The sequence below is a fragment of the Phacochoerus africanus genome, chromosome 4, assembly GCF_016906955.1.
Source record: "Phacochoerus africanus isolate WHEZ1 chromosome 4, ROS_Pafr_v1, whole genome shotgun sequence".
Classification (NCBI taxonomy): Eukaryota; Metazoa; Chordata; class Mammalia; order Artiodactyla; family Suidae; genus Phacochoerus; species Phacochoerus africanus.
Genome location: NC_062547.1, coordinates 60223291 through 60250475, shown reverse-complemented (window position 1 = coordinate 60250475; position 27185 = coordinate 60223291). Strand labels below are relative to the sequence as shown.

The following is a 27185-nucleotide window of genomic DNA, read 5'->3' as shown; positions in this document are numbered from 1 at the left end:
CACTTTGGCTGGGGTGTAGCCTGGCAGCTGCAACTCCAGTTTGACCCCTAGCCTGGGAACTTCCATATGCCGCGGGTGTGGCCCTGAAAGGCAAAAATAAATAAATAAATAAATAGGAGTTCCCACTGTGGCTCAGCAGGTTAAGAACCCGACATAGTGGAGTTCCCACCATGGTGCAACAGGATTGGCAGCATCTCTGGAGCACTGGCACACAGGTTAAGTGCCTGGCCTGGCCTGGAAACTCCACATGCTGCGGGATGGACAAAAAAAGTTAAAAAAAAAAAAGAATTAGACTATATCCCTGTATTACTTGGTGATTAAAAAGAAAGGAAAAAAAGGGAGTTCCTGTCATGGTGCATCAGAAACAAATCCGACTAGGAACCACAAGGTTTCGGGTTCGACCGCTGGCCTTGCTCAGTGGGTTAAGGATAAGATGTTGCCATGAGCTGTGGTGTAGGTTGCAGACTCGGCTCGGATCTAGCATTGCTGTGGCTATGGTGTAAGCCAGTGGCTACAGCTCTGATTAGACCCCTGGCCTGGGAACTTCCATATGCCATAGGTGCGGCCCTAAAAAGACAAAAAGATGAAAAAAAAAAAAAAGAACGCATGAGGATGAAGGTCCTTGAGGATGAAGGTTCGATCCCTGGCCTGGCTTAGTGGTTTAAGGATCCAGTGTTGTCACAAGCTGTGTTATAGGTCGCAGATGTCAGCTGGATTCAGTATTGCTGGGACTGTGGCATAAGCCTCAGTTGAAGCTCCAATTCAACCCCTAGCCCTGGAACTTCCATGTGCCTCAGGTGCAGCCATAAAAAGAAAAAAAAAGCATTGGAGTTCCCGTTGTGGCTCAGTGGTTGACGAATCCGACTAGGAACCATGAGGTTGCAGGTTCGATCCTTGGCCCTGCTCAGTGGGTTAAGGAGCTGGCGTTGCTGTGAGCTATGGTGTAGGTTGTAGACGTGGCTCGGATCCCGAGTTGCTGTGGCTCTGGTGTAGGCCGGTGGCTACAGCTCCAATTAGACCCCTAGCCTGGGAACCTCCATATGCCACGGAAGCAGCCCTAGAAATGGTAAAAAGACAAAAAAGAAAAAAATATTAAAAATAAATAAATAATTTTTAAAAAGATATTACACATATATTTATAACCAAATAAAGAAGGAAATAGGACAGTTTCAGTCCTCACTTCTGTAACTGGTCACGTGATCATACCTGGTATTAATGACTTTCTTTTTCGTCTTCCAGATGCCCTTTGTCCTCAGCAAGCACCTGAGTGGTCATGGTTCTTTATCTCATGGGATGATCCAAACTTTCATTCCTGAAGGATCTGGGTCATTCAGAGTCCTGACTGAATGAGGTGGTTGTAGCTTTCCATTGACCTTAATCTTAATCACAGACCGTGGTAATAAGAGATGCCTTCTGAGAGATCTCCTGTAGTCTGGACACACTCTTCCTTACCTCCATTATGGAATAGCAGCCCCATTTCCCCCTCGCTCATCAGGATCTGTCACCTCGGCTAGCTCAGTAATTCCTTCTTTGCCTGTTGATTCAGAGGCATAAGGAACCCTTAGTGGCCAGGTGGCTGTCTTAACTTCTAGCTCAATGGAATCCTCGTTGTTTCTCCTAGTCTAAGCATTCCTCCCTTTGAAAGGAAGACCTCTTGGCCAGAAGAGCATAAAGTCACCAGGATAGGAAGCAAAACGTTGCTAGGGGATCCCTCATGGTAATGGTGAATAGTACCACTCCCAGAGCCACATCTTGATTCCCGAAGCCGTGAATCCTGGCTATTTGAGTAACTGCATCATATACCAGCTTCAGGTCATATGCAGCCTCCTGAGGAACCATGCCTCAGCCTTGCAAGGTTTTGTCCCCTTGCAGGCATTGTAACTAACTGAGTCTTCAAATGGCCATCCTACTGCTCTATCAGACCAGCTGCCTCAGGATGTCGGGGAATGTGGTAAGACCAGTGAATTCACTGCTACATTTCATGTGCAGTGAAGTGAGTTTCTTGATTAGAAGAATGCCTTGTGGAATATCATGCTGGTGGACAAGCCATTCTGTAAATCCACGGATGGCAGTTTTGGTAGAAGCATTGCATACAGAGAAGGAACTTCTGCATCCAGAGTGCCTATTCCAGTAGAACAAAAATGCTGCTTCTGGAGTTCCCATTGTGGCTCAGTGGGTTAAGAACACAGCTAGTACCCATGAGGATGCAGGTTCAATCCCTGGCCTTGCTCAATGGATTAAAGATCCCAAGTTGCCATGAGCTGTGGTGTAGGTCTCAGATGCAGCTTAGATCCTGTGTTGCTGTGGCTGTGGGAGGAAGCTGCAGCTTCAATTCCACCCCTAGCCTGGGAACTTCCATGTGCTATGAGTACAGCCATAAAAAGACCAAAAAAAAAAAAAAATGCTGCATCTTCCATGATGGAAGTGATCCAAAAGTAATCAACCTGCTGTTAGGTAGCTGGATGATCACCCCAGGCAATGGTGCCATATTGGGGACTTAGTGTTGGTCTCCATTGTCAGCATACTGGGCACTTAGCAGTGGCCATAAACAGACTAGCCTTAGTGAATGGAAGTCCATGTTGCTGAGCCCATGCATAACCTCCATGTCTGCCACCATGACCACTGTTCATGAGTGTTCCCTTGGGTGGTGACAAGAGTGGCTGGGGAAAGAGACTGACGGGTGTTCACAGAACATCCTGTCTCATTGATTATTAAAATCCTTCTCTGTTGATTTCACCCACTGATGAGCATTCACAGGGGACACAAATATCTTCACATTCCCACCCAGCCTCCCCAGTTCAGAGATGTCTATCCACATACCTCCTCCCCAGACCTCTTTGTTCCCAATTTTCCAATCATGTTCCTTCCAAGTCCCTGACATCCACAAACCATTGGCTATAGCCCATGAATTGGTGTATAATCACACATTTCTCCTTTTTTTTTTTTTTTGGTCTTTTTGCTATTTCTTTGGGCCGCTCCCGCGGCATATGGAGGTTCCCAGGCTAGGGGTCGAATCAGAGCTGTAGCCACTGGCCTATGCCAGAGCCACAGCAACGCAGGATCCGAGCCGCGTCTGCAACCTACACCACAGCTCACAGCAACGCCAGATCGTTAACCCACTGAGCAAGGGCAGGGACCAAACCCGCAACCTCATGGTTCCTAGTCGGATTCGTTAACCACTGCGCCACGACGGGAACTCCACATTTCTCCTTCTAAGCAAAATGAACAACTAAGTGCATTGGTTGAAGTTCTGCCCACCAGGAGGATGTCCCTTCATAGCTGTCCTTCAAGGTTGTCACAGAGAGGGGCTGTAGAATTGCAGCTGTCCACTTTGGGTGGTGCCTGCATATCACAAGGACTGTCTGTAATCCAGACCTGAGATCTCTCTTCCTCTGTTGACCGATTATAGGAAAGTCTTGCATGAGACCATGGGTGGGAAAGAGACGGCAGTGGAATAGAAGTGGGGGCCATGGACACTTGGGCCACTTTTTCAGGTAACTTTACTGTGCCTTCAGGGTCTGCTCGGGCCTGATCTTGTCTATCTACCCCTTCCTTTTGATGATGGAATGCTGCTGTGCACGCCTGATTCTGTGGGTTGATGGGTAAAACAATAGTCAGTTCATGATGGGCAGCTCAGATTTCATGGTAACTTGGTGGCTCCTGGTGAAGAGTATAGTCTTTACCAAGGCCCAGGAGCAGCCCTAAAGCTGTTTCCTGAAAGGAGAGTATTTACCTGAAGAGGATGGCAGAGCTTTGCTCCTAAGTAAGGGCTTATGCTGTGATTCACCTATGTGGGCTTCCAAAACCTCCAAACAGCATCTCTATCTGCCTCTGACACTCTGAGCACCATTGGATGTCCTGGATCTTACGGTCCAAGTGGCAGAACAGCTTAGCCAGAAGCCTGGACCTATTGCAGAGCCTTCTCTTGTTCTGGGTCCCACTCAAACCCAGAAATTTTTCAGGTCACTCAGTAAATGGGCCAGAGTAACACACCCAAGTGAGGAAAGGTACCTCCAAAATCCAAAGAGGACCCTAAGTATTCTCCCCCTCTCTTGGTGGCAGATGGGGCCAGATGTGACAACTTAGCCACCTCAACATGGCCTAAACCTCTGGACCCTTAGAAATGTCACTGAACTAGAAGGCGTTTGATTTTTTTTTTTTTTGGCTGCACCTATGGAAAGTTCCCAGGCCAGAGCTCAAACCCACACCACAGCAGTGACCTGAACCACTGCAGTGACAATGCCAAATCCTTAACTTACTGCCCCACAAGGGAACTCTAGCCCTACATTTTCGTTGGATTTCTTCCTAACCTCTGACATGAAAATATCTTACCAGTAAATCCAGAATGGTTGCTACTTTTTGTTCACTAGGTCCAATCATCAAAATACCATCCATATACTGGACCAATGTGACATCGTGTAAAAGGGAAAGATGATTAAGTTTGCTGTGAACTAAATTATGACATATGGCTGGAGAGTTGATGTTCCCCTGAGGTAGGACAGTAAAGGTGTATTGCTGGACTTGCCAGCTGAAAGAAAACTACTTCTGGTGGGTCTTAGACAAGGATTGAGAAAGAGGCATTTGCCACCTGTATCACTGTATACCAGGCACCAAGAATGTGTTCATTTGCTCAAGAAATGAAACCACATCTGGTACGGCAGCTACAACCAGAGTTACCACCTGGTTAAGATTGTTTTTATTTATTTTTATATTTTAAAAATTTATTATTTATTTATTTGTCTTTTCTAGGGCCACTCCCGTGGCATATGGAGGTTCCCAGGCTAGGGGTCTAATCGGAGCTGTAGCTGCCGGGCCTACACCAGAGCCACAGCAGCGCAGGATCTGAGCCTTGTCTGCGACCCACACCGCAGTTCACGGCAACGCCAGATCCTTAACCTACTGAGCAAGGCCAGGGATCGAATCTGCAACCTCATGGTTCCTAGTCAGATTCACTAACCACTGCGCCACAACGGGAACTCCAAATTCATTTTTATTTTTATGACTGCACCTGCAGCAGGTGGAAGTTCCCAGGCCAGGGGTCAAATCAGAGCTGCAGCCTATGCCACAGCTACAGCAACACCAGATCCAAGCTGCATCTGCAGTCTATGCGCAGCTTGTGGCAACATGGGATCCGTAACCCACTGAGTGAGGCCAAGGACAAAACATGCCTCCTCATGGATTCTAATTGGGCTCTTAACCCGCTGAGCCACAATGGAACTCCTGGTTAAGCTTGTGATAATCCACTGTCATTGGCCAAGCTCCAGCTGTCCTCTGCACAGGCTAGATGGCAGAGTTCAATGGGGATATACATTCAACTGCATCTTTCAAGTCCTAGGTGGTGGCACCAATCTCTACAATCCCTCCAGGAATGCAGTATTGTTTTTGGTTTACTATTTTCTTAGGAAGAGACAGTTCTCTTTCAGCTGAACTTTTCCACCATAATAACCCTCACTCCAGCATTAAGGAACAAATGTGAGGATTCTGCCAGCTGCTAAGTGTATCTATTCCAATTGCGGAATCTAGAACTGAGGAAATAACCACAGAATGGGTTCAGGGAACAACTGACCCACTGTGAGTGGGAACAGCTAAAACTCTGTTGATAACTTGACCTCCATAAGCCCCTATCCTGACTGGTGGACCACAGTGATATTTTGGGTCTTCTGGAATTAGTGCTGGTCCAGAGACAGTGTCTAATAATCCCTGAAAGTTCTAATTATTTCCTTTTTCCCAATGCATATGCACCTTGGTAAAGGACCATAAGTCCCATTGGGGAAGACTGGGAGAAAGATAACGTACCAATTTTTGCTAGTGTACCAGGGTCCTTCCTCAAAGGGTACCAGCATCCTCTTCATTAAAGAGGTTCTAGGTTTGTGAAATGCATCTCAAGTCTGAGAATTGATTGAAAGGACATGATGCAAATTAGACTTTTGTTCACTTGACCTAGAACTTTTCTGTTTAAACAGATCAAATAAGAATTTAGGAGTTCCCGTCGTGGCGCAGTGGTTAACGAATCCGACTAGGAACCATGAGGTTGCGGGTTCGGTCCCTGCCCTTGCTCAGTGGGTTAATGATCCGGCGTTGCCGTGAGCTGTGGTGTAGGTCGCAGACGCGGCTTGGATCCCGCGTTGCTGTGGCTCTGGCGTAGGCCAGTGGCTACAGCTCCGATTCAACCCCTAGCCTGGGAACCTCCATATGCCGCGGGAGCGGCCCAAGAAATAGCAACAACAACAACAACAACAAAAAAGACAAAAGACAAAAAAAAAAAAGAATTTAGTAGGCTCCCCATTTATTTCACTTTTAGGAACACTACAATCAACTAGCCAATGCCATAGGTCTCTGTGGGTTAGACTTCTGATTGCTGCTTGACTCTGCTATCCATGATGATAACCACAACCACCTTGCCTTTGGTGGTTGGGTGCCATGACTTGGCCTGTGCCATCTCAAGTTTCAATTTCTGTGATTACATGTAGGTTTTCCAATTCAGTGGCAGCAATTACTGCTGTAAATTTTGATGGAGAGGGAGAGAGAGAGAGAGAGCAGAGGGAGAGACCATAGAACTCTTCTAGGAAGCTGGGGTTTTATTTCTCACAGTTGAAAGTTGTGTCCCCTGGACCCTCCCAGGATGGGTGAGAATGTCTTAAGTGACAAATGCATTCTAACATTTCAATCTCTTTAAACCTTTAACTCCCTTCCTCTATAGTAAACCATAGTTACTATTGAATTGTTTATATCTCCTTCCAATTTATCATATTTTGCTTCATGTATTTTGGGGCTTTGTTGTTAGGTGTTTTCATGTTTATAATTGTTATTTCTTTCTGATAGATAAAAACTTTTATCCTTATATGATGTTCTTCGTCTCAAGTACAATTTTAGTCTTAACGTCTTTTGTTTTGTTTTGTTTTTTTGGTCTTATGTCTTTTTAGGGTTGCACCCATGACATATGGAAGTTCCCAGGCCAGGGGTCCAATCGGAGCTTCAGCTGCCAGCCTATGCCACAATCACAGCAACACCAGATCTGGGCTCTGTCTGTGACCTACACTACAGCTCACAGTAACGCCAGATCCTTAACCCACTGAGTGAGGCCAGGGATCGAACCCACAATGTCACGGTTTCTAGTTGGATTCGTTTCTGCTGCACCACAATGGGAAGTCCTTAACATCGGTTTTATCTGGTATTATCATAGCTAATCCAGCTCTCTCTTGGTTACCATTTGCATGGAATATCTTTTCTATCCATTTACTTCCAACCTACTTGTCTTGGAATCTATAGTGAGTCTCTTGTAAGACAGCATAGTTGGATCACGATTTTTTAAAAAACAAATCAATTCTGACAACTTCTGCCTTTTTTTTTTCTTTGTCTTTTTAGGACCACATCTGCAGCATATGGAAGTTCCCAGGCTAGGGGTCAAATTGGAGCTGTAGCTGTCAGCCTACACTCCAGCCACAGCAATGTGGGATCCAAGCCGTGTCTGTGACCTACACCACAGTTCATGGCAATGCCTGATCCTTAACCCACGGAGCGAGGTCAGGGATTGAACCCAAGTCCTCATGGATACTAGTCAGGTTCGTTACTACCGAGCCACAATGGGAACTCCTTTTTTAAGTGGAGAGTTTAATCATTTACATTTAATAAATTACTCATAGGGACTTATTTCTGCCATTTATTTCTATATGTGGTATCTTTCCCCCCCAATTTCTCCTTTATTGCTTTCTTTTGTGTTAAATGGTTATGTTTTAGTTTATCACCTACAGTGCCATTTTGTCTTTTCTTGCGTGTGTCTTTTTAGGGCCGTACCTGCGCATATGGAGGTTCCCAGGCTAGTAGTCTAATCAGAGCTACAGCTGCTGGCCTACACCACAGCCACAGCAACACGGGATCTGAGCCTCGTTTGAGACCTACACCACAGCTCATGGCAACGATGGATCCTTAACCACTGAGTGAGGCCAGGGATCGAACCCACAACCTCATAGTTCCTAGTCAGATTAGTTTCCACTGCGCCACGACAGGAACTCCCACAGTGCCATTTTGCAAATGTGAGTATATGTAGGAAATAAGAGGATATCCTTAGAAGTGGAATTGCTAGATCAAAGGCAGGGTAGGGCATGCATTTAAAACTCCGATAGGGACCTCCCATCATGGCTCAGTGGTTAAGAAACCCAATCTAGCATCCATGAGGACGTGGGTTCCATTCCTGGCCTCACTCAGTGGGTTAAGGATCTGGAATTGCCATCAGCTGTGGTATGGGTCACAGACGCTCCTCAGATCAGGGCCGAAGTGGCGGCATATGGAGGTTCCCAGGCTATTGGTCAAATTGGAGCTACAGCTGCTGGCCTTTGCCACAGCCACAGCAACTCCAGATTCAAGCCATGTCTGCAGCCTAGGCCACAGCTCACAGCAATGCCAGATCCTTAACCCACTGAGGAGGCCAGGGATCAAACTTGCATCCTCATTATTCCTAGTCAGATTTGTTTCCACTGAGCCACTACCGGCACTCCCCTCAGCCCATCTTAATGGTTATTATTTCCCTTTCCCAGCGGAGGAAATCCTAGGCTGAGACGTGAAATCATTTGCACACAGCCAGTAGGTGGCCAGGTCTGGATTTCAAACCTGAGCAAGTGCTCCCAAGTGCTTTGTTATACACTGCCTCTGAATAATATTATAATTGTACAGAACTTCAGCAACCACCATTTCTGCGTGCTATGTGCTGTGCTAATGGCTGTCCCCACTAATTTATTCAACAAATGCACACTGAGCAGCTACTATGTGCCAGGCATCCCCATTTTAAAGGTGAGGAAACAGGCCCAGAAGATTCTCTAAAAGATGGGGACGCACCGCACCGTCCTCGACAAGCTTCCCCAGCTGGGTTCCACCTGTGTAAGGTATTCAGTTGGCGGTCAATTAACCCAAGACATTGTCGCCGCCCCTAAGGGCAAGGACCACCACATCTACACCATCCGCTGCCCAGGCGCCACGAAGGAGCGGTTGGAGCGAGACTAGCTTCTCGAGCCGCCGTCGCGAAGACGGTTGGAAGCCCCGCCTCCCGCGCTTGCGCGCTGCGCGTTCTGTCGGCCCACTCAGCTCCGGGAGTCCGGGCGCGGTAGGAGGCGTCCTCGAGGAGCGCGTTCGTCTGCGCCGGCGTCGGGCTCGCGCACGCGCACCTGCGGCGGCGTCGGGCTCGCGCACGCGCACGGCGGCGGTGGCGGTTCCTGCCGGGGGCTGCGAGGGCGGGCGGCTCCGAAGGAAGCGGTGGTACTGAGGGGCTCAGCGGCAGAGCCGGCGGCTCGGCGCGTGTGGCTCTCGACCCGGCTCGCACCGCGGCGGGCGTTTTGATCCGGTCCAGTAGCGCGGGCGCGGCGGCGGCGGCGGCTGCCCGAGACCTGCGGCCTAGGCCTCAGCGCAGCGGCGGGCTCGAGTGCGGCGCGGAGCCGGCCTGAGGGCCCTACGCGGCGGCACCATGAGCGTGGAGGCGTACGGGCCCAGCTCTCAGACGCTCACCTTCCTGGATACCGAGGAGGCCGAGCTCCTCGGCGCCGACACGCAGGGCTCCGAGTTCGAGTTTACCGACTTCACCCTCCCCAGCCAGACGCAGACGCCCCCCGGTGGTCCTGGAGGTGGAGGCGCCGGGGCCCCGGTCGGCGCGGGGCCGGGCGCGGCCGCCGGACAACTCGACGCTCAGGTGAGCGGCACATGGCGGCGCCGGAAGACGGGGCCAGGCCTCGGCGGCCGGGAACCTGCCCTGGCTCCCCCTCCATCGGGGCAGAGGCTGATGTGCTCGTGTTTCGAACTCCGGTCGGGCCTGGAGTAACCTGGCGGGGTCTCTCCTATTCAAGACGTCCCCGGAGTAACCTGCCCCGGCTCCCGCTCTCCAGCCGGATCCAGGCAAACCTACCTCAAGTCCTGCTCTGGTTGCGTCCGGGTAATTTCAGGATCTTGTTCAGGCTAGGTCTTACGCGATCTGTCCCAAGTCCCCTTCCGGGTCTGTCTTTGGCCAAGTCGGGGATGACCTGTCCCCGAGTTCTCCAGCTGGGTCGGCGATCTGCTCCGGTCCCCTCCTCTGGCTGATCCGACCGCCCTGCCCCACCCCCTTACCTGTGGTCGGAACCTTCAGAGCACTCTCCCTTACCCCTCTTATGCCCACTGAGCGGCGGATTCAGATTTCCCTGGGCTCAGGGACGCTGGCGAGAGGAGGGTCGAGGCTCCCCCAGCAGAAACGGAACTTTTGCCTCCAATCGTGAACCCCGTACTCGTTGGCTTTTAAGATTATTCAGGAGGCAGTTTGCGTTTTGTTTTTCTTTCTTGCATTGCCTGTTGCTGAAACCAACCTGTTACGTAACTCCGCAGCCCTGCCTTGGAAAAGTTGGGTTTGAGTTTGTTACTCCGACGGGGTAATGGTGGTGGGTTTTACTTAAATTGGTCTGCCACGTCAGAAACTTTTGTTTTTAATGATGCGAAGACTATTTTAAATTTGGGTTTGTGTTATGAGAAGTATTGGGCATACACTTCCTGATCTGGGGCCCTGCCCTAGGGTGGGCAAGGGGGCTGGCTGTGGTCTTGGACTGGGCTCACTCGGGAATGTAGCCATCATCTTCTGAATCTCAGATTCCATTTCTTTGCCTGGTACCTCCCTCGATTTTATTTTCCTGAATTCTCAGCCATGGAGGAGATATAGGGCTTGCCTTGTTGGCAGGTGTCCCTTGACATGAGGACCCACCGTCAGATCTTGGGGAGCGAATCTGTCCTCAGCCAGAGTGAGCTTAGGCCCTGTCCTGGGGAAGGGGGCTTACATTGTAGTTGGTTGAGTCACTCCCATGGGTAGACCACCCTCTTGGACTTTCTCTTAGCCCCTAATAGAAGCAAAAAACATTTGACTCATTCTAACCTCAGATTCCTTAAAAATAGATGCTTGATGGGTGGGGGCATCAGGGAGAACAGGTGTGCATGTATGTATGTTTTTTCAGTTTTGTTTACATATGATGGGGGAAGTTAGGAGAGGGGAAAGTTTGCATGGTGGCATGAATGAGCCACCAGAGGCTCTTGATAACACTTGTAGTTTCATACCTTGTAGATTTGTTTCCACAACTTTAAAATGGGGGTAACAGCTCTTATTTGGTTACCTTTAGACATATGTGAAATTGGACTTCTGTATGAACGGATAGACCTGATAGTGTTGTCTATAATTTGCGTCCACCATGTCCGGGAAGCTGAGGATAAAAATCTCTTGGTTGAGCAGTGTGTCATGACCTATGGTAGCTCAGGGTTGTGAAAGGTAATTGTTTTATTGCAAATCCTTTTTAAACTGTAGCCTATAAAACAGCAAACCTGGGCAGCTCCAAGTTGTAGTTTTGGTCCTTGGTTTCTGTTTTCGGTTAATTGTGGGGGCGTGTCCTCTTTTAGTTGCAATAATTGATTACTTTTCCTGCACCTGACCATTGAACTGTACTAAATAAGAGCATTAAAACACTCCACTGGAGGGAAACATTATAGTTGAGCTCATTTGAGTTCTGATGACATCAAAACGGTTTGTCCTTCCTTACTTTAACTCTGTAGCCTAACTTTGGATTTGTATTTTGGGGAGTAACATCCTTGGAGTCACAAGAGGAAGCTTTGGATTTGGGGGCAGGAGAGTCTGAATAGAACCAGAAAGTGGAAAAAAATTGAGTATCTCCTGTGCCAGTTGGAGGCATTGGCTGCCTACAACATTTGGGAAGATTTTCCTTATTTGTCTTCAGACTTGTCTGTGTAACCAGCTGTATGATGGGGCTTCTATTCTGAGTGCCTTTTGATTTTATCGTACTGGCTGAGTGGCTGTGAATTGTCACATGCTATGCATCCACTTTCGTTTCACAGCTTTATTGAGATAGAGTTCATGTACCATATACTTCACCCATTCAAAGTGAGCAATTCAGTGGTTTTAGTACATTCAGAGTTGCACAGCCACCACCACAGTTGATTTTATGACATTTGCATCACTGTAAAAAGAAATCCCACATCGCTTAGTCTGTCATTCCTCCCTTCTCCAATTCCAGGCAACCGCTGTTTTTTCTCTCTGGATTTATCTCCTTGGTATGATTCCATATAAGTGGAATCATACAGTATGTATGTACAGTATCATACATATGGTCTTTGGTTCTTTCACTGAGCCTGTTTTCAAGGTTCATTCATGTTGCATCTGCTCCATTCCTTTCGATGACTGAGTAATATTCCATAGATGGACAGACCACATTTTGTTTATCCTCTTACCTGTTGGTGGACATTTGGATTGTTTCCACTTTTAGCTGTTATGAAGAATGCAGCTGTGAACATTTGTGTACAAGTTTCTGTATGGGTGTAAGCCTTCAGTGAAACCACTGGGTGGTCTGGAAACAACTGCATGTGGTTTTCAGGGCCTGCCAGACTGTTTTCCAATGTGTAGCCACTTTTGATATGTCTTGACTGCTAGTTTTGCACAGTTGGTTTTACCTGAAAGTTTGTTTAGGTAACACATGTGTGTCGTGGCCAGGATGGGTGGGAGAATGGCAGGCCAAGCTGATGCCTGCTGAGTTCTGCATTGGCTCAAATAACATTTGTTTTCTTGTTTATGAAATGAAATTGATATTTATCAAAGCCCTTGAGATCCTGGGATAAAAAGCACTGACATGGCCTTGCCAAGTGTCCTTAAAATAAAGGGGCAGTTATCTTTTGAGCCTTTGACCCTTTTGTAGCCCCTTCCTCCACCCCTCAAAGGGCAGGGAAAGGTAATTTCAGAAGTCCTTTGCATAATAGATGGTGTTCCAAACCTTCTGGTCTGCCTAGTTGGAATATTTATTCTTGATTGTTGCTATTATTGTATTTCCTCCAAACACTGGAATTATGGTGAAAATCTTAAGAGTTGAGAACACTACCAAACAAAAAAAGGAACATGCCGTTGATACACACAGCAACATGGATACATTCCAAAATACACTGAATGAAAGATGCACTCTTTTGATATAAAACTCTAGAAAGTGCTGAGGTGACCTATTTGGTTTTAAAAAGCACATCAGTGGTTGTGGGGAGGGGAAGAAAGGAGGGAGGAATGAGAAAAGCGGGACGAGACTGGGGGTGATAGATGTGTTCATTATCTTGATCGATGGATTCACGGGTGTTTACATACATTGGCGTATGTCAATTTATAAGGTTGTAAAGAGTTGCTATCTAGTCTTCAGAACCTGGCTGCTTCAGAATTCATGGAAGGCCCTTCTGACATATCCTTGACTATCGAGGTAAACAGATCATCTTCTGCTTCCTGACCCTTACCTTGTGATAAGGAATGAATTCCATACAGTCCTGGAGTTCCTAAAAATGGTGAGTTTAAAATTTGAGTGGGCCTTTTCTTTTGGTTTTGTGAACACTCAGTTAGTACAGCTGTGGCATAAGTACTGCTTTGAGAAAATTAAGAGATAAGATGCTGCTAACTTCATTGGAGCTCTGGCAAGTGTTCAGCTAGCCCTTTTTTTAAATTGGATTTCTGGGGTTTGGTTCCAAATGTTTAAGACTCTCCTAGTGATTAAGAGAAAGGGAGTTCCATGTCAGTTAGTGCAGAATAAGTGAAATAACTTCTAATTGTATTTACCGAGTTAATTTCTTTACCCAGATTTGGCATGATGGGGGAAAAGTTAACACTAATACCATACCAATATTAACAGAAGAACAAAGTTCAATCAGTCTAGCTCCCATAACCAAAAAAGAGATATCTTTCTAACAGCTTTACTGAGATATGATGTTGTACCAGAGAGAGTTCTTGTTTTTGTATTCAGTTCTGAGTGTGTGGTTTGTTGTTTTGTTTTTTTTAAAGTAAATTTCCTGGACTCTGCAACCATCAGGATAGTCACTTACTATCTGATTTCTCTTATATGCCACCTTTCCTTTCCTCTTCTGTATTTGTCGTGCTAATCTTGGTGGTCTCTTGTTAAAGCTCTAATGTGGGGAAATGGATGACCCCTTGCTTAGCCACTCCTGGTCACACATTAGGGAGCGCTGCCACCTATGTACCTGGTTCTGTACTGGGCTTCAGAGACAGGACCTGAAGCCTGGCCACAATGCTCAGAGGGTGAGCCTGAGAGCTCTCATGTGTCTGTTCACATTTTCTTTCGTCCGCTCCACACTGACTCTAAGGCTGTCAGTACCACCATCCTCCTCTCCGTACTTCTGTTTCCCTGTCTTGCTGTGCTCCCAGAGGGCTGGGCGTCGAAGTGAGTCCATTGCCAACTGCAGCTGCTTTGTTAGAAATGGTAGGTTCGGCCCAGTCTGCATTTGACCCTAGGGACAGTGAGTGCCTGGAAGAGGGAATGGTCTGCCCTGCAAAGGGAAAGCCTTTGTGAGTGGTGGTCCTTGAGTTGTTCAGGAAGGTGCATCCACTGGGTGGAGGGAATAAACAGAGGGCTTGGCATGGAAGAATAATGGGTGTTGGCAAGGGCCTGTGTCCACGCCAAGGGGCTCGGGCTGGATCCTGAAGCCTGGTGTTGCTGCTGATTGGTGCTGTGACCTCATCTTGAAAGGCCCTTAGATGCAAGGAGAGCTTGGGCAGAGAGCACTGGGGTCAAATATATGCCTTTGCATGCGAGTGTGTGTGTACTACCACAGTACCAGGTGGCCACAGTGGCCACTTCTCCTCAGCACATATTTGTTACGGCCTGGGTACCCCGTTGTCCCCAAGTATGCATGACTCCCCTAGAGTTCCTGTCCATGGTGATTTTCATTAGTTTGCAGGATCCCTCCCCCCACCCACAGGCTGAGGCAGGGCTCCCTTCTTGTGGAAGGTATGAGCGAGGATGGTGCTGGTTTTAGAGGAGCTGCCCTGAGGGCCAGGTGAAAGGCCTTGCAGGCAGGAGAGGCCTCACCAGGAAACTGGTAGCTGAGCTATGCACTTGTAGTTCTTTGTCACACCTGAGGATAGTACTTTCTTTCCTGTCTACCGTAGTGCTCAGCTGCCAGGGATGACAGTCAGCATGGAGAGGTGGCTTTTCTCATCTTGGACAAAAGCCATTTGGTCAGAGTTGTGCTGGTCTTTCATCGCTTCTTTTGAGTACATGGCTCTACAGAACTAACACTGATTCCAGGAAGCCACCTTGACCATCCATAGCGTGTAAAAATGTTTATTATGAAGTCTTTCATATATAAGTAAATAAAGCAAACCCTGCCCATCAGTCTTTTTGATGATTGTGAAGATTTTTCTTTCTTCCTTTTTTCTTTTTCTTCACTGAAGTGTTTTAAAGCAAATTCAACTCGTCATTTCATTCTTCTGAGGTTGAGTCATATGAATTAGTGCCACGCAACCATTTTTGACCTATAGTATTTAGCATGCATTTCTAAAACATAAAAAGGGCATCTCTCCTTCATAGCCACACTGCTCTTGTCAGCTGAACAGCACCAACAGTAATTTTCCAGGATCATCTAATACGTGGGGCTTCCCTTTCTCTACAATCAGATTATTTACCTGGTCCAGACCCCTGTGCGATCTAGCGTTAATGCGATTGTCATGTCTCCAGCCCAGATCTAGGCAGCCCCTCCCTCTTCTCTTGTGTGTTCGTGCCATTGAGCCAGGATTCAGTCCAGGTCATTGTCCTTTGAGGTGTCCTGCCTTCTGGATTGAACCTCTTCTCACCCTCTGGCTTCTCCCTGCAGGCGTGGGTGAATTCCATCTGAGTTCCTTTGAGGGTGTCCGATCCCAAAGCTGGGCAGACAGGGGCAACCCAAGATGAGCTACAGACACCCTGGACAGGTTGAGGATACCCTTGAGCATTGAAATGAACTGTAGGAGTAGACCCAGCATGTGACTGAAAGGGGGGCAAGTGGGGCTCCTTTAATCCAGAGCCCAGGGACCACTGTGATGAGTGGGACCATGTGCTGTAGGTCAAATATAGTCAAATCTCAACAGTTTCTTGTGGTTAAAACTAGTGGACTAAAGAAGGCTAAGAGAGGAGTTCCCGTTGTGGCTCAGTGGTTAATGATCCGACTAGGAACCATGAGGTTGCGTGTTCGATCCCTGCCCTTGCTCAGTGGGTTAAGGATCTGGCGTTGCCATGAGCTGTGGTATAGTTTGCAGGTGTGGCTCGGATCCCGAGTTGCTGTAGCTCTGGTGTAGGCTGGCGGCTACAGCTCCGATTAGACCCCTATCCTGGGAACCTCCACATGGTGCGGGAGCGGCCCAAGAAATGGCAAAAAGACAAAAAAAAAAAAAAAAGGAAGGCTAAGAGACATCGCAAGTAATGTGTAGTTGTTAACTGGTTCTTGGATTTTAATAACTATAAAGGACGTTATTAGGAGGTTGGGGAAATGTGCCTATGCGTATTAGGTAGCAGTATTATATCAGCATTATTCTTGAGTGTAATGCTTGTAATGTGGTTATGTGGAGAAAGCCCTTGTCCTGAGACCTGTGATTCTGAAGTGGATCAGGAAAATGAAAGTGTGTACGTGCAGAGCAAAAGAGGGAGAGGGCAAGCTTAGCAAAATGTAGCGGCTGGTAAATCCAGGTGGTGGATGTGTGTGACGTTCGTTCTCTGTAGTTTTGAAACTTTCCAAAGTTGAGGGAGACTGGCCTTTTCCTGAGGCAGAACGCAGAGACCCTATAGCTCCTCTTTGTTTCAGGTCACTTGAAAGGCGATTTCTCACTCGTTTTTATTTAAACCTTGGAATAAAAGAACAAATGATGAGTCATTTTATATCCCAACCTTTATTTTTTAGATGAGAAGATGTATTCATTCAGCCAACACTATGAGAGCCTCCTGGGGTGTGGGCTCAGTTCTAGTTGCTAGGGTCCTAGTTGGGAGTAGGACAGGTACAGTCGGCCTCCCTGGGGCCCCTTAGATGAGGTCAGGGGAGGCGCCCTGTGGACCGAGACTGAAGGACCAGGAGCCATCTGTGCAGAAGCCAAGGGGACAGTATGTGCCAAGGCCCTATGGCATCAACAGAGTCGGGTTGAGGGACAGAAAGATCTATTTCATGCTGAGTGGTACAACACTTAGGAGATTTGGGGTAAAAATTTGTGGTCTAAAAGTTCTTACCAGCACATTTAGTGGCAGTTTTTTGAATTGATGTGCTTTTCATCTGTGGGCATGAAGTAACCTCTTCCTCCTGCCCTGATGTGTACAGTCTGAGTTCTGCAGTGGGTCATAAGAAACTCTCTGGGCAGAAAACTTATGCAAGGCCTTGATCAGCTCAGCAGCTCATAGATGGACTTCAGTAGTGAGTGTCCAGAGCAGAGGTGGAGAGGGTACTGCTTCCCTGGCTTTCTAGACCCAGTAACGTGGTGCCTGTGGATGGGGTCAGGTAGCCCCAGGATGCAGGGAGGCCTTTTCCCTCTTGAGCCCTGCAGGTGCCAGGGGTCCTGGCTGGAGGTGATAAATCGATAACCTCAGTCCTGTGCCAGACAAGGACCCTCCTCTTCTTCTTCCATCATGTCACTTGTCTTAGGTTGTGGGCCTTCTCTGTGCCAGGTGCTCTTTAATGCTTTAACTCATTTTAGTTTCTAAGGTCAAATGTTTTTGAAGTTAATGTTTATCATAAAACTTTCCAGAGAGTAGAAGGAGAAGCTAAGAACCCAGCTATGGAGGTTTGTGTTGTAATCAGGTCACAGCTGGGCAGGAGTAGGGCTGGGTGGGGGCTCAGTATGCACACGTGCATGTGGTGTACACACATGCTTGTGAGGAGGGACACACCCACTCTCCCCAGCCACACATCTGGAGGGCCTACTGGGCCTCAGAGGATCTGGGCTCCTCTCTCTGGCCTCCCTGCCTTGCCTGGTGGTGAGGGAGTGTTCATCTGACTTTGTGTCCATACTGTGTTGTCTCTAAGAGTTCCTAGAGCACACTTATACCTCTTTCTCCTTACAAGCCTGAAGGAGTAAGTGTGGTGCAGAAAGGGTTGCCACATGGCTAGTTGGGCTCTGTTAGAGCCTCACACATTCCTCTCTCAGTGAGGCAAAGTGTAGGATCTGAGGCCTTGGACGAAGCAGGAGTGGGCAGAGTGAGGGCATCTGGTGGCACACAGGTTTCTGAGTTACTCCACATATTTTCGTGTTTCAGGAAAGCAAAGATGCACACATCACTGAGAATATTTCTTTATACATAAAAGCTTATGCAACCTGATGAGACATTTTTAGGAGTTCTACACTAGAAGTTGGCAAACATTTTCTTTCCTCCTTCCCTCACTTCCCTCACTTCCTTCCTTCCTTCCTTCCTTCCTTCCTTCCTTCCTTCCTTCCTTCCTCCCTTCCCTTCCCCCACTCCCACCTTTTTAGGGCCACACCTGCAGCACACCGAAGTTTCCAGGCTAGGAGTCAAATCAGAGCTGCAGCTGCTGGCCTACACCACAGCCACAGCAACACCAGATCCAGGCCCTATCTGTGATCTACGTCACAGCTCACGGTAACGCTGGATCCATAACCCACTGAGAGAGGCCAGGGTTTGAACCTGCATATTTGTAACCCACTGAGCCACAATGGGAACTCCCTTTAATTAATCGTTTTTTAAAATTAGAGTGTAGTTAGTTATTGTGTTAGTTTCAGGTTTATAGCAAAACGACTCAATTATATTTATATATAATTAGATATACACATAATAAATTTTTTAGATTCTTTTCCATTATAGATTACTATAAGATAATATGGTTTCCTGTGCTATATAGCAGGTTCCTGTTTATCTGGTTTTGTTTATTTGTTTTCTTTTTTTAGGGCCACACCCATGGCATATGGAGGTTCCCAGGCTAGGGGTCCAATCCGAGCCACAGCTGCCAGCCTACACCACAGCCACAGCAATGTGGGATCCAAGATGCGTCTTTGACCTATACCACAACTCACAGCAACGCCAGATTCTTAAGCCACTGAATGAGGCCAGAGTTCGAACCCACAACCACCCACAACCTCTTGGTTCCTAGTTGGATTCATTTCCACTGGGCCATGATGGAAATTCCCCTGTTTATCTGTTTTAAACATAGCAGTGTGTATGCTATGTATAAAGTTGATAATTGATAATTAATCAATCCCAGATTCCTGATTAACCCTCACCTACCCCTCTATGGCCCTTTGATAACCATAAGTTTGTTTTCTGTGTCATTGAGGTTTTTTTTTTAATTTGTTGAATTGATTTTTATTTTTGTTTTTTTCATATAATTCTTTCCTAATTGTTTTATTTTTTGCTTTTTTTAATGATTTTTATTTTTTCCATTATAGTTGGTTTACAGTGTTCTGTCAGTTTCTACTGTAGAGCAAAGTGACCCAGTCATACACATTCTTTTTTTGTTGTTGTTTTTTTTTTTGTTGTTGTTGTTGTTGTTGCTGCTATTTCTTGGGCCGCTCCCACGGCATATGGAGGTTCCCAGGCTAGGGGTCGAATCGGAGCTGTAGCCTCTGGCCTACGCCAGAGCCACAGCAACGCAGGATCCGAGCCGCGTCTGCAGCCTACACCACAGCTCACGGCAAAGCCGGATCATTAACCCACTGAGCAAGGGCAGGGACCGAACCCGCAACCTCATGGTTCCTAGTCGGATTCGTTAACCACTGCGCCACGACGGGAACTCCACACATTCTTTTTCTCACATTATCCTTTGTCATGTTCCATCACAAGTGACTAGATGTAGTTCCTTGTGCTATACAGCAGAATGAGTTTTATTTCTGTTTTGTAAACAAGTTCATTTGTTATCATTTCTTTAGATTCCATTTGTAAGCAATACCTTATGACAATAGTCTTTATCTGTCTGACTTACTTCACTTAATATGATACTATAGGTCCATTCATGTTGCTCCAGATGGCATTGTTTCATTCTTTTTGTGGCCGAGTAGTATGCCATTGTATACATATACTGTATCTTTATTCATCTCTTGGTAGACATTTGCGTTTCTTTCACATCTTGACTGTTGTAAATAGTACTGCTATGAAAATTAAGGTGCATGTATCTTTTGAAATTGGAGTTTTCTCCTGATGTATGCCCAGGAGTGGGATTGTGAGATCATGGGGTGGGGGGTGGTTGGCCACACGTGTGGTGTGTGAAAGCAGTCGAACCTGCACCACTGCTGTGACATTGCCGGATCCTTAGCCCACTGAGCCACAAGGGAACTGTCTATTTTTGGTTTTTTAAGGAACCTCCATATTCTCCATAGTGGTGGCAACAATTTACATTCCCACCAACAGTACAGGAGGGTTCATTTTTCTTCACACCCTCTCCAGCATTTATTATTTGTAGACTTTTTAATTTTTTTCGGTACTGGTGGCGTATGGAACTTCCTGGATCATCAAACCCGTGCCACTACAGAGACAATACCAGATCCTTAACCCACTGTACCACAGTGAGAACTCCTATTTGTAGACTTTTTAATCATGGGCATTCTGACTGATGTGAGATGATACCTCATCGTAATTTTGAGTTGCATTTCTCTAATAATTAGCGATATTGAGCATCTTTTCATGTCCCTGTTGGCCACCTATATGTCTTCTTTGGAGAAATGTCAGCAAGCATTTTCTCTCTCTCTCTCTCTCTCTCTTTTTTTTTTTTTTTAGGGCTGAACCTGCAGCATATGGAAGGTCTCAGGCTAGGGGTCGAATCAGAGCTCCAGCTGCCGGCCTACACCACAGCCATGGTAACACGGGATCCGGGCCTTGTCTGCGACCTACACCACAGCTCTCGGCAACACCAGATCCTTAACTCACTGAGCGAGGCTGGGGATTGAACCTGTGTCCTCATGGATCCTAGTCAGGTTCTTACCACTGAGCCACAATGGGAACTCTGGCAAGCATTTTCTCCTCTCCCCTCTGCTATCTTTAATGGCTGCACCCATGACATATAGTAAGTCCCGAGTCAGGGATTGAATCTGAGCCTGTGCCTGGCTGGGGATTGAACCTGTGCTTCCACAGTGACACAAGCTGCTGCAGTTGGATTCTTCACCTACTGCAGCACAGCGGGAACTCCATGGCAAGCATTTTCTAAAAAGTTCTAGGTAGTAAATGTTTCAAGGCTTTGTGGGACAAGAAGCAAATACCTATTATTAGGTATTCAATCCAACCATTTAAAAACATAAATACCATTCTGAGCTCAGGATTGTGGCCCACATCCTCTTAGCCATCTCCTATAGCATGATCTGTATGGTTCTTTCACTGCCATGAAGTGAAATCCAGGTACTATAACCTGGTCACACACTTGCAGAAAATTAATACATGTGTGCCTAGGGAGTCACACTGAGAGATGCGCTGCTCCTTGTTGGCATTGTCACCCCAGCAGTGCCACTGCACATGTCAGAAGAGTTGCCAGATGGAGAGATGACTTTTTGAAACAGTAACCTGCTATCAAAATTTCAGAGCACAGCAAAAAATTTAACAACCTGATTGAAAATGGGCAAAGCATTTAAATAGACCTTTCTCCAAAGAAGATATACAAATGGCCAACAAGCACATGAAAAGATACTCAGCATCATAATAATCCAAGAAATGCAGATTAGAACCACAGTGGGATATCACCTCATACCATTAGGATGGCTACTATCAAAAACAGACAAATAACAAGTATTTTCACACTTGTTAAAGGATGTGGAGAAATTAGCACTCTACCGCCCACCCACGTGCACTACTGATGGGAATGTAGAATGTTATAGCTGCTGTGGAAAAGAGTGTGGCAGTTCCTCAAAAAGTTAAACAGAATAACTATATGAACCAGCAGCTCCAACTCTGGATATATACCCTAAAGAATTGAAAACAGGAACTTGAGGAGTTCCCGTCGTGGTGCAGTGGTTAACGAATCTGACTAGGAACCATGAGGTTGCTGGTTCGATCCCTGGGCTCGCTCAGTGGGTTCATGATCTGGCGTTGCTGTGAGCTGTGGTGTAGGTCGCAGACGTGGCTTGGATCCTGCATTGCTGTGGCTGTGGCATAGGGCGGCGCTACAGCTCCGATTCAACCCCTAGCCTGGGAACCTCCATATGCCGTGGGAGTGGTCCTAGAAAAGGCAAAAAAAGACAAAAAAAAGAAAGAAAAAGAAAACAGGAACTTGAAGAGATTTTCACTCCATGTTCATAGCAGCATCATTCACAGCAGCCAAAAGGTAGAAGCAACCCAAGTGTTCATTGACAGATAAATGGATAAACAAAATGTTGCATGTCCATACAATGGAATATTATTCAGCCTTAAAAAGGACATTTTGACATACTGTAATACGGATAGACCTTGAGGGCATTATTCTAGGTGAATTCAGCCACCCATAAAGGACAAATACTCTACAGTTCCACCTATATGAGATCCCTGGATGTAGTCAGATTTATGGAGAGAAAAAGTATAATGGAGATTGCCAGGGGCTGAGGAAGGGGGAATGGACAGTGTTTTGGTTTGGGATGAGAAAGTTCTGAAGATGGATAGTAGTAGTGGTTGTACAGCCATGTGAATGTACTTAATGGCACAGAACCACCTACAATTTTTTAAACAAGGAGATCAGGGAGTTCCTGTTGAGGCTCAGTGGGTTAGGAACCCGACATCGTGTCCGTGAAGATGCGGGGCAGGTTGCAGATGCGACTTGGATTTGGCATTGCTGTGGCTGTGGTGTAGGCTGGCATCTGCAGCTTGGATTTTGACCCCTATCCTGGGAACTTCCTTATGCTGTGGGTGTGGCCCTAAAAAGAAGGGTGGGGGGAGGTATTCCCCAAAAGGTGCTTGGGGTGATGTTAATAATATTATCTTTGTTACATCTAAACCTAAAAGTTAGTGTTGATTTTTTCTCTTCTTCTTTTTTTTATTTTCTTTTTAGGGCCACACCCATGGCAAATGGAGGTTCCCAGGCCAGGGGTTGAATTGGAGCTGTAGCCGTTGGCCTAGACCACAGCCACAGCAACGAGGGATCTGAGCTCGTTCTCTGACCTAACCCTGACCCACTGAGCAAGGCCAGGGGTCGAACCTGCATTCTCAGGGATACTAGTCAGATTTGTTCCCACTTATACACAACGGGAACTCCTGATTTTTCATTTTTGAGAAAAAAAAATTTTTTTTCCCCGAAAGGATAGTTTTCTTGTGTTTAATCTGGTCATCACCTTCTGAAAAAAGTATATCAAAGTGGTGGCAGCCACTGTGAAATGGGGTTCTGGTCTGACTGAGATCATCATAGAAACATGGGTTTTGGCCTTCTAGACAACCCAAGCGCATCTTCGCAGTTTCTGGTTCCCCTCTTTAGGCGCTGCATTGTCCTTCGGCTCATATAGGTGACTGGAGCATTGGACAGGGACTGGCCTGAACCAGCCCCACATGGTGTGGCTTGGGTGTGGGTTGGGTTCCCGGGCTCTTCGTGGTAGGGGCTGTGCATGGGAGCCAGGCCAGTGTCTGATCTCATCTCACATCTCAGAGAAATTGGTGCCTCCCCTGTGGCTCCTTTCATTCCTCACCATCCTTCATCATGAAGTGCTCCTGCTGCCTGACCCCACCTTGCCTTGGATGGGCCATGGGCTATGGGGGCGATGATGGCGACCATTGACTGCCATCTGAGGTACAGCTCCTGGATGGCAACGTTAGGAGCACCTGTTCCCCTCAGACAAGCTGAGTCTGTGGGCCCAGGAATGAATGTTTGAGCTCAGCAGAAGTGCCTCTGAAATTCACCACTTAGTTATCCAAAGTTGCCTATTGGTATGTTTCTGCTGTTATAACATATAAAAGGTAGTACATTTATTAAGATTATATCCTGAATTTGGAAGGTGAGCCTAACATTCAATTTCTAATTCATCATTAAGAAAGGCTGCCTTCTGGAGAGGGGAACTGACAGGGAAGTCACAGAGTAATGAGAGAACTGAATTCCCATATCTGCAGGAGTCACAACTTTTTCTTCTGGTGCTTAGGCTTTGGAAGGACCCTCCACTGTGGTGGGATTCCAGGCCCTCTTGTCTGACATTGTGCAGCTGTCTCCAGGGGGACCATAACTGGTTTGTAAAAAGTCATCTTGCTCCTTGTGGCCCTTGGCTGTGGGAACGGAGGGTTTTCCTCAGCATCCTGGCTGTGGTTGTGGTTCTGTGGCCAAATGAGGCTGGGCCTGGCTGTGCAGCAGGCAGGATGACCTCAGTCACCCATGCCATTTTTGGCCAGGTAGGTTTGATGGGGAAGAGGGGAGTGTGAAAAGTCAAAAGCAGAAGAAGCTGAACTGTCTCGAAGTGAAGAGCTGGCCAGTTTCATGGGAGGGTTTCCACGAAAGTGGCTGCTCATGGGAAAAGCCATGTGCCTGGGCTGAGGCCCAGAAGTTGCAGTGTTTCATAGTGATGCTGCCATTCTGCTGTAGGTCGGTGGACCTGAGGGCATCCTCCAGAATGGGGCTGTGGATGACAGCGTGGCCAAGACCAGCCAGTTGTTGGCTGAGTTGAACTTTGAAGAGGATGAAGAGGATACTTATTACACAAAGGATCTCCCCGTGCATGCCTGCAGGTGAGTGTGTTCAGCAGAGGGGAGACTCATCTCCCAGAGCGCCCGTGTTCCACGTGCATTTGCTGATTTTACAGAGACCCATTTAAGACCGTGGACTGTGACGCTTGGAAACACTGTCCTTGGGACTAAGGAGGTTGCTCAGGCCCTGGTACATGCAGAAGTCCCTGTTACTGGGCAAGGATTAGCATCCTCTGTCACCCCTGATTTCTCCCAGTTGGAGGGGAAAAGTTTCCCCTTTTCTGCTTTCTTTAGGCCCTGGGGCTGTTCTCTAGTACCTGCCCTAGTACCACTAATTATCAGAACTCATTGCACGAGCATTTAGGCCTAGAGGATAAATAGAGCAGCTAAGATTTCTCTTAACAAAGAGATTACTGTAAGAGTCTTTAAAATATCTGCCTCCCTGATGTGTTCAAGATTCCTGAAAAATTGGAAGCGAATAGTCAGTGGATAGACCTGCTTATTGACCAAATTTGGAATTCTCATCTAGAGGAGGACCCATCCCTTATGTTTGGACTTAATCTTGCTTTTTTGTTACACACATATGAGGAGACCAAAAGAGGTGAAATGATCTTGCTCAGGGCACTCCGCCAGTCAGGGCAGTGGGCCTAGGCCTCTGCTCAGCTCCGCCCATCCCATGGGCATGCTGCTCCTCCAGGGTCTTCATCCACCATGGAACAGAGCACTGTCCTTTCCCTATTTGGTGGGCAGACTTTTTTACTTTATGTTGGCTCTTTGTTTACATTGACAAATGTTTTTACATATGTATTAGTGTATCTCTTATATATGAAGATGCCTGTGACGTGGTCCTGGAGAAGCTCTAGGTGGTTAAAATCTGCATACCCCCTCACCCTTCTGCCATCCCCGTGAAGTGGAGTCGGGAGTGTCCCTTTGGTGTTAGGTGTTGGGAAGGTTCTTGGCCAGAGCACATTCTGGTTTGGGACTGGGTTTTGGCTTCATCTACATATAGAACTCTGTGGAGAGCCAGTGTTTCTGTTTTTGGTGTGTTGATTTTTCAGAAAAGGGAGTCCAGGGGGCTTTCCTGAAGTGTTCCTTGTGAACTGAGCTCAGTCCACACCCCAGGACCCTCTGGTGCTGTGTTGAGCTGAGTGTTCCCAGGAGCATGGCGCCCTCTGCCGGAGTGTGGAAGGCACTGTAAACGAAGCGTGGTCTCAGCGTTTCTTCTGTGCTCCTAGAGCTAGGGATGCTGAGTTTCCCGCTTAAAAGTCACGGTTCCTAAAATTCGAGGCCAAGGGGAACAACTAGGTCACCTTGGGGGTGTTAGGCCTCCATTATTGGGCTCACCTGGCACCTTGCACAGCTCTTGCACAGGCACCTGGAAGGGGCTTTGCTGCCTGCCGGGGTGTCTCTGAGGAGTCTACGTAGCACCCCAACCCCTTCCTTGCATTCAGCAGGGTCAGGAAGCCTCTGCAAGTTAACTGATTGGATTTTGCTAGTGGGATTGTTGGGTTTGAGTATGTATTTAATGAAAAACTTAAAAATGTTGTAAGAGGAAAGAATTTTACATCCTGCCAAATTAAAACCAGAGAGCGATCTCTAGCTTTAACTGTTGATGTTTTGACTTTTTTAGTTACTGCGGAATACATGATCCTGCTTGCGTGGTTTACTGTAATACCAGCAAGAAGTGGTTCTGTAATGGACGTGGAAATACTTCTGGCAGGTAGATAATCAAACCGAGCATGTGTCTTTAATCAGTGCTGTGCTCAGATTTGTGTGTAAATTATGGAAATGTTGAAGCAAAGCACAATATAAAATCACGCTAACAAACCTGGTTTTTTCCCCTCCTCTGTGACCGGTTTAACTTGAAACAGATGGTGGTGTGTGAATGCTTTAATGTATTTACCCTTGATTTATTCTCTGCGGTTCTTTTTATTATGCAAGTAGGGTTGGCTTAATTCTCGTTCCCAGTTTTTATTTATATTTTTCTGCAAGATGAGCTCCTGGCATGCCTATTCATCTTCATTACTGGGTGCCTGGGGAGGATGTTCCCAAGACACTAATGGGCATCCATGGGAGCCGCTTCCTGAGGAGGCTCCCTCTGGCCTTAGCTCATCGGAGCAGTCCTGAGGCTAATGTGGGCCAGATCCTGAATCATCAGATTAAATTAAGTTCACTTGACCATCGACTCTGGGCTTCCCTTCCTGCTGTTGATCAGCAGCAGCTGTGACTGGGTCCCTTGTTTTGTGTTTGGGGTGAGACCAGCATTGTGCGGGTACTCGGACTCCAGGGGAAAGTCCGTTTGTCTAAGCTCAAGTGGGACTCCTCAGCCCCCACTGCTGACATGGGTCTGGCCCTAGTGGCTCCTTCAGGGCTGCCATGATATGCAGCGACTCATTCCATTGCCGTAGAGAAGCAAAGCAGAATATCTTTGGGACAAGACTCCAAATTGCCAGCAAGAGGAGTTCCCGTCGTGTCTCAGCAGTAATGAACCTGACTAGTATCCATGAGGATGAGGGTTTGATCCTTGGCCTCAGTCAGTCAGTTAAGGATCTGGCATTGTCATGAGCCGTGCTTTATGTCACAGACACGGTTTGGATCCCGAGTTGCTGTGGCATAGGCTGGTAGCTGCAGCTTCAATTCAACCCCTAGCTTGGGAACCTCCATATGCCTCGGGGAAAGGGAAGGTGTCACCTTCCTCTGAGGTTCGTGTTTTAGAGAAATAAAGTGACCGAATTCATAGGCAGGTTTATTTGTACAGAGCCCCTACTCTTCCTGTGCTTTGGCAGCTGTGGACCAGGGTTCACCATCATGTGGCCTGAGGACACAGGTTGGTCA

At 47.1% G+C, this 27185-nt stretch overlaps 1 protein-coding gene across 2 annotated transcripts in view; it reads left to right on the top strand.

Annotated features, from left to right (window-relative positions):
* The first annotated feature begins 9185 nt into the window (after positions 1-9185).
* The window catches only part of UPF1 (UPF1 RNA helicase and ATPase), a 38819-nt gene continuing 20819 nt past the window's right edge, over positions 9186-27185 (top strand). For both annotated transcript variants that reach the window (XM_047776508.1, XM_047776507.1), the window contains exons 1-3: positions 9186-9676; positions 24250-24392; positions 25981-26070. In XM_047776508.1, coding sequence (XP_047632464.1) covers positions 9455-9676; positions 24250-24392; positions 25981-26070 — 455 coding nt within the window. In that variant the 5' untranslated portion in view covers positions 9186-9454. The remainder of the gene's footprint in view (positions 9677-24249; positions 24393-25980; positions 26071-27185) is intronic.